General features: G+C 38.7%; 1 protein-coding gene across 1 annotated transcript; it reads left to right on the top strand.

Annotated features, from left to right (window-relative positions):
* Window positions 1-1,000: 1,000 nt before the first annotated feature.
* Window positions 1,001-1,928, top strand: LOC103232565 (olfactory receptor 13H1). Its single transcript, XM_007992713.2, is given in 2 exon segments — window positions 1,001-1,405; window positions 1,407-1,928. Coding segments are annotated over 2 exon segments (927 nt in total).
* The last annotated feature ends 5,404 nt before the right edge of the window (window positions 1,929-7,332 follow it).

The following is a 7,332-nucleotide window of genomic DNA, read 5'->3' as shown; positions in this document are numbered from 1 at the left end:
CTATCTGTTGGGTTCTTGTGATCCCCCAGGTACTGTTCTATATTCTAGGAATACACCAGTAAACAGCAGACAAGGGCTCTGTTATTAAATTCACGTTTGAGTGAAAGACAAATAATCAGCAAGGAATCAAATTATTAATATAATTTCAGATATTAGAATGTGTTATAATAAATGAAGCAGGGCTAGGGAAAAGAGATTGGTGAGGATGGGATAAGAGAGCCTTTTCAGTGAGGTTGCATACTCAGACCCTCTCCTTACCACCCCCACTTTTAGAAACATCATGTTCAATTTTCATACTCCTGCCTGGGGCTCAACAACAACAGAGTAGAAAATGTAGGAGAAGCTAGAAATGTAACTTCAGCAGGGGATATTAGTAGAGGGTCCTCCCAGACCTTACTACTCCATCCACATAGTATCAGCTCAGGTCAAAGAGCTACCTTGCACCTTCTCTATGTCAGGCACCATGGTAAATTCTGGAAGTATGGAAAAATGAAGGCATGTACAATCTAGGAGTGAGAGACATCCCAAACATAGACAATATTTTAGCTAAGACATGTGTCAGAAGGCACCCTGTTGGTTGAGATTAGTAACTCAAGCTAACTGAGATTCAACCATGTCTATATATCAGATTTATCTTGGAAAATAAAGTGAGAAAGTCAGGAAGATGGCCTACCTTTCCTGTTTTCTTAGTTAGGAAACATTATTCAAGAAGACCTCTGGTGGAGGAGGGCTGGAGAACTTTTCATATAACTATTTTCAAAAAGGTAAGGAACTTTCCATTTTCTTAGGATTGAGGGGGGGATATCTGGCCTTGCCTCTGTTGCCATTATAGATATCTATTCCATTGGTGTCCCATTCTTCTGAAAAGGACAAAGATAATGATCCTGCACACCCTAATTCTTTCCACCTTTCTCACATCCTCCATCTTTATTCTCATTCTTTCAGGTAACATTAAGTAGCCAATTGGCATCCATTTAATGAATAGTGGCAAGAAGGAAAGATGGACATGGACAATGTCACAGCAGTGTTTCAGTTTCTCCTTATTGGCATTTCTAACTATCCTCAATGGAGAGACATGTTTTTCACATTGGTGCTGATAATTTACCTCGACACATTGTTGGGGAACGGATTTATGATCTTTCTTATTCACTTTGACCCCAACCTCCACACTCCAATGTACTTCTTCCTTAGTAACCTGTCTTTCTTAGACCTTTGCTATGGAACAGCTTCCATGCCCCAGGTTTTGGTGCATTATTTCTCTACCCATCCCTACCTCTCTTATCCCCGGTGTCTGACTCAAATGAGTGTCTCCTTGGCTTTGGCGACAGCAGAGTGCCTCCTACTGGCTGCCATGGCCTATGACCGTGTGGTTGCTATCAACAATCCCTTGCATTATTCAGTGGTTTATGAATGGCCCAGTGTGTGTCTGCTTGGCTGCTACCTCATGGGGGACATCACTTGTGCTCACTGCCATGCTCATCCTATCCCTGAGGCTTCACTTCTGTGGGGCTAATGTCATCAACCATTTTGTCTGTGAGATTCTCTCCCTCATTAAGCTGGCCTGTTCTGATACCAGCTTCAATGAACTTATGATCCTCATCACCAGTGTCTTCACCCTGCTGCTACCATTTGGGTTTGTTCTCCTCTCCTACGTACGAATTGCTATGGCTGTCATAAAGATTCACTTAGCCCAGGGCAGGCTCAAGGCCTTTACCACGTGTGGCTCTCACCTGACCGTGGTGACAATCTTCTATGGGGCAGCCATCTCCATGTATATGAAACCTCAGTCCAACTCGTCCCCTGACCAGGTCAAGTTTATCTCAGTGTTTTATGGAGCTTTGACACCCATGCTGAACCCCCTGATTTATAGCCTGAGAAACAAAGATGTTAAAGGGGCAATAAGGAAAGTTATGCTGAAAAGGACATAAGCCTTCTTTGCTTCTAAACATCTAAAATAACACATCATCCCTGATGGAGAAAATGGTTTAAAGGATCTAACTATCTTTGGAGTGATTGACATATAAGAAGCTTCAGGAAGTGCTCCCACCCCAAATATTATTCCTACTGAGAGTCGAATTGCCATTAGAGGTATTATTTTTGCTCTTTCTTTACATAGAATATTGTTAGTGGCTACCCATTAGGTTACTCACCTTCAGGTAAATGAACTTATCAGAGTAAATTTATCACTGACAGAAGAGACCTATACAGCAAGAGAACCTTCTATAACTGTTGACAGCGAGTGAGGCATAACTGAAATTAGAAAATAAGACAAAGAATGGTATAATAAAAGGCCAGAAGACAAATGTCAGAAACTTTACAACTTTACTGAGGGTAAGCCCTGTTATGTAAGCACAATCTCCTTGTTCCACTTAATCTTGGAATCATGAGAAAAATTATCATAACTATTTCCTACATCTGTGTAGAGTGTTTTATCTTTGCTTTTTGTTTTTCAAAACATCTTTCTAATCTATTAGTCTATTTTATATTCCTAATTTTCCTATGGAGTTGGTAAGAACACCACCACAATTTCCCCCTGTATTAACAATGAGGAAACAGAGTAGACATTGAGACTCATCTAAAGTCATACATAATTGATAGTGGAGTCAAAATTAGAATTTAGATCATATATATGCCACCTCTGAACTTGTAAAACTAAGTCTGTAAAATTATTTGGAATCATAGAATTCTAAATGCAGCTACCATTTATTGAGAACTTATGTTATGCTAGGTGTTGAGCGAAGCTCTCTATATGTATTATCACATAGAGTTCGCACAGTGGTTCAATGCCATGGCACTATTTTCCATCCATATTTAGAAGTGGGGAAACTGAGTGATTTGCCCATGGCCACAGAACCAGTACTTAAATCTAGGTCTGGTTGATTCCAGATCCCACTTACTATATCTAAAGGCATAAGAAACCCTAGAGATGATTAATGTAGTGATATTTTAATCCACTTTATCATGACATAATTTGTATACAATAAACTTTGTCCAATTACAGTGTGCAATTCTATGAGTTTTGACAGATGCTCACAGAATCACCACAAAAATCAAGCTACCTAACAATTTCATTACCTACAGAAGTTTCCTTTTGCCCTTTTGTAACCCATCCCTTCCTCCCTCTACCCCTAATTCCTGGCAACCAGTGATCTGATTTCTTTCACTATACGTTAGTTTTTGTTTTTTTTAAATATTGACTATAAATGAAATCATGCAGTCTGTACTCCTTTGTGTCTGGGTTCTCTCACTCAGCCTGCTTTTGAGATTCATCTGTACTGTTGCATGTATCAGTAATTTGTTCCTTTTTATTGCTGAATAATACTTATTTGTACACATTAACCACATCTTAAAAACCCATTTTCTATTGATGGACATGATGCAACGTTTTTCAAATCTTGATTTATATAGTTTTTAGGAACTTAATTGTGGTGCCTGGAGCCTGCTCATGGAGGGTCGTTTCCTGTGAGCTCTTTCATTTGAAAAGGGAATTCTAAAACTAAAAGGAAAGGTTTTGATAAACAATGATCTATTACAGATAACTGATTTTAGATGAGAAATCTGAGCCTCACTGAATGTGGAGTAAATTTCCCAAGATCATGAAACTGTTTGGAAGCAGATCTAGAACGAAGACCCAGATATCCTGTCTTCTGGTCTCACTTTATTTTGGGCCTCTACCACACATGATGAAGTCATCTCCCAAGCAGCCTTTTCTACCTGTTTGTGAGGAACCAGACACAAACAGGTAGAAAAAAATAAAATACACAGTACCTAGCACTGCTGAGCAAACAGATACTCAGTGTGTTCCTCTTACCGTGACTGCTGGGGGCTGATGTGACATTGTATGGTGTTGCAAAGGGAGTACCATGGATACAAGGAGACTGTCTCACATGTTTACTAACTAAATGAAAAATAATTGAGGATGAATAAACCACTTATCAAAACAGATTAATTTCAAAACAGCTTAATTTCAAAACAAATGCAAGATTTATTCAAATTGCATATATTTTTAAAGGTACATGGTACTCTTCATCTCTGGAATATGTTTTAATATCAAGAAAGAAAAAAATTCAGAAAAAGGCAAATGAATTCTATCTTTAATTATCCATTTAACAAACATTAGGTTTCTACTTTAAGGCAGGCACTGTGGTAGGTATTAGGGTAAGTCTCATGCTTTGTGCAAAATGTTCCTTACTATCAAGATAAACCTTTCAAGCAAACATTGTGAAATAAACATAAACTGACACAATCAATGAAATATTAAAAGAATCAAAGAGTGCCTTTGCATAGAGGAAAATTCAGAAATTAGGTGGAATATTAAAAGTATAGGTTTTAATGATTCTGCCTTTGGAGGGAAAAATATTCCACTCTTTAGTATATGTTGGTTTACAGCTTAAAATGAGATGCACATTTTCAGTAATGGTCCCTCTACTACAAAAGAGTATAGCTACGTCACTGGGTTCTTTCTCCCTTTATTGACTTGTTGGTATGGGCACAGCCTACAGACAGAGTGACATAGTAGAGTCTGGAGATGAAGGCTATGGAATTGATTCTGCTACTAACTAGCTGTGTAACCTTAGTTATATCTCTCTCTGGCCTTCAAACTTGCACATCAATATAACAGGAAGATTGTGTTTAGCTACCTAAGGACCTCTCTAGTTCTAACATTCTGCATCCAGGTGTTATTTTATATAGGGCTTTCTCTTGGTTTCTTTAAAAAATGCAAGCATATCATCAATTTACTCTGCAACTTGCCTTTTCCACTTGACAATATATCATGAACATTCCTCCAGATCAATATATATAGATCTACCTCTCTGACTTTAAATGTTAGCTTTGACTGAAAAAGAAGGCAAACACAGCAGCTAGTTAACACATCTCTGGCCCTTCCAGCATTAACATTCAGTTTCTAAGCACTAACTCTAGAGGCTATCTAATTTTACACTGATATTAATTTATTTTAAAGATAAAAATGAACTCTGTGAGGGTGTCGTGAAATGAAATCGATGCTGGGCTTTTGAAAACTCCTGAGATTGAGTAGTGCTTCTCTGCCTGATCAATCACAAGGATCCCATGAACCCTTCCACTGGACTCCTCCCTACTCCCCATCCCCATGGCTGAGTAGTGAAGCTTACCTTGCTTCACCCTGGAAAGTAAGATGGAAAGACTGTGTTGAAACTAAGGTGGTTCTGTCAAAAGTTGAGAAGAAAGTTTACAAACTGAAAAGCAGGCTCCGAACGATCATTTCCATTGAAATACTCATGGAGATTTCAGAAAAAGATACAGTGCCCCATTTATAGGATTTGGGTTTTCAGTCGAAGACAGGCAGTGGAGTATAACTATTTAGAGCATAGGCCCTGGGACCAAGCTGGTTAGATTCAGTCCTTCCTTCTGCCACTTCTTCACTCAAGTTACCCTCTGCTTTAGTCTCTTCACCTGTAAAGTGTAGCACTCAGATTTTGATCAGGCCAACAGAAACTACTCTATAGTTATTTCAGGAAGGCATTTAACAGAGAGAATTAAGGGCCTACAAAGCCTTTGGAAGGGCTATGAGAGAAAAGGTAAGGGAACTGCCAGCAAAATGAGACAGTTGTGGGAATTGCAGGAATCATGGGAAATTTTAGAGATTGTTAGGAAACTGCTGCTGATGACGTCACTGAAGCAGATGTTTCACAGGAGAATGCTCAGAAGTCACTTAAATCTTTTCTGATCAAGCACACACACCTAAACAAGATATCAGGAAGAGCAACGATGGTGTCTACTTCCTTTCTGCTTGCCAAGTTTCCTGCAGGTGCCTCTCATGGGCAGAATCCAAAACTGAACTTTACTGACAAACGAGTGTGGGAAATGTACTTCCAAACTTAACAATACAGGTGAGAGCTGGAAAAAGCAGGGATAGTGTTGAATATGACTTCATAGGTTGGTTGTAAGAATATATATGATTCAATTTATGTAAAATGAAGCACTTAGAACAATGTCTGCCTATAGCTAGAGTTCAATAAATGTTAGCTGTCACGATGGTGTCCAGATTATCTGCACCTAAGATGCCAGGAATTGAAGTGCCTACTTGCTTTCTAAATAGTGCATCCTGAGGCTGCTCCTTCAATTGTCCATTCAAGCATTCATACATATAGCATCCATTGAACACATCTTTATCAACTGCCTACCAGATAGTGGGTACCATGCTCATCACTAGGGATGCAGTGGTGAAGGAAGCATACTTGTTCCCTTCCCTCAAGGAGTTCACCTCAAAAGTAGAGAGACAGACATGTACACAGGCAACACTATTTTGTAAAGCTATATCTTCCTAATTCTTATGTTGGTAAAGAGCTTTACAAACTTTACAGTTTATTTTATTCTTGAACATATATTACCTCCTATCATCCTCAGAATAATTTAATGAGATAAGCAGAGCAAAAATTGCTATAAATATTATTAACTGTCATTTACAGATGACAAAAAATTTAGAGAGGCAATAATGTTATCAAGGTCAACAGTGAGTAACAGGATTGGGGTTGGAATACAATTCTCCTGATACCTAGATTAATGGTCTTTCTAATGAGAACCTGATGCATTCATGGAGTCCTTGGAAGAAGGGTAGGAAGAAGATAAGATTGTTGATGAGCAGAGAAAGGAAGACACAGCAGGTTCAGATTGTCTAGGTTCCAAATAGCTAGGTTCTGACCCTTACTAGCTATACGACCTTGGGCAACTTTCCACCTCAGTTTCCTCATCTATAACAGGAAGACAATTATAGGACTGACCCTTGTAGGGTTGTTAAGAAGATTAAATCAGTTAATTTATCTAAAATGCTGAGAACTGTGGCTGAGACATAGTAAGCCCTCAATAAACGTTAACTATGTTTATCATTGTTATTGAAGTTGTTATTATTATTGAATTCCCAATTGTCGCAAAAGTAGTTGACCTCCATCTCACTGAGCACCTTCTCCCTCTCCTCTTTTTCTCCACTAGTAATGAGCATAGTAACTGTTTCTAGTTAAGTGTGAACAGCAGGTCAAACACTTTACAGTGCAACATCATGAGTGACTGGGAAAAAAAACGTGCTCAGGCGTCAGGAAGTCTGGATTCTAGTCTGGGTTCTGCCATTAATGAGCTATGGAACTCTGAGTGAATCACTTAACCTCTCTGGACTGCATCTGTCATACAGGGGAAAAATATATTCCTTAACCTACCTCACAGAATGGTTGAAAGGTCAAATGAGATCATAGATGTTAAATGTTAAAAAGTTAAAAGCACATTACAAATGCTACATGATGGTATTATCATTATCCTCAGAGTTAATCTCTCCGTCTCCTTCTCACTTACCCTTGACAA

The sequence above is a fragment of the Chlorocebus sabaeus genome, chromosome X, assembly GCF_047675955.1.
Source record: "Chlorocebus sabaeus isolate Y175 chromosome X, mChlSab1.0.hap1, whole genome shotgun sequence".
NCBI lineage: Eukaryota > Metazoa > Chordata > Mammalia > Primates > Cercopithecidae > Chlorocebus > Chlorocebus sabaeus.
This window is presented reverse-complemented; position numbering and strand designations above follow the sequence as displayed.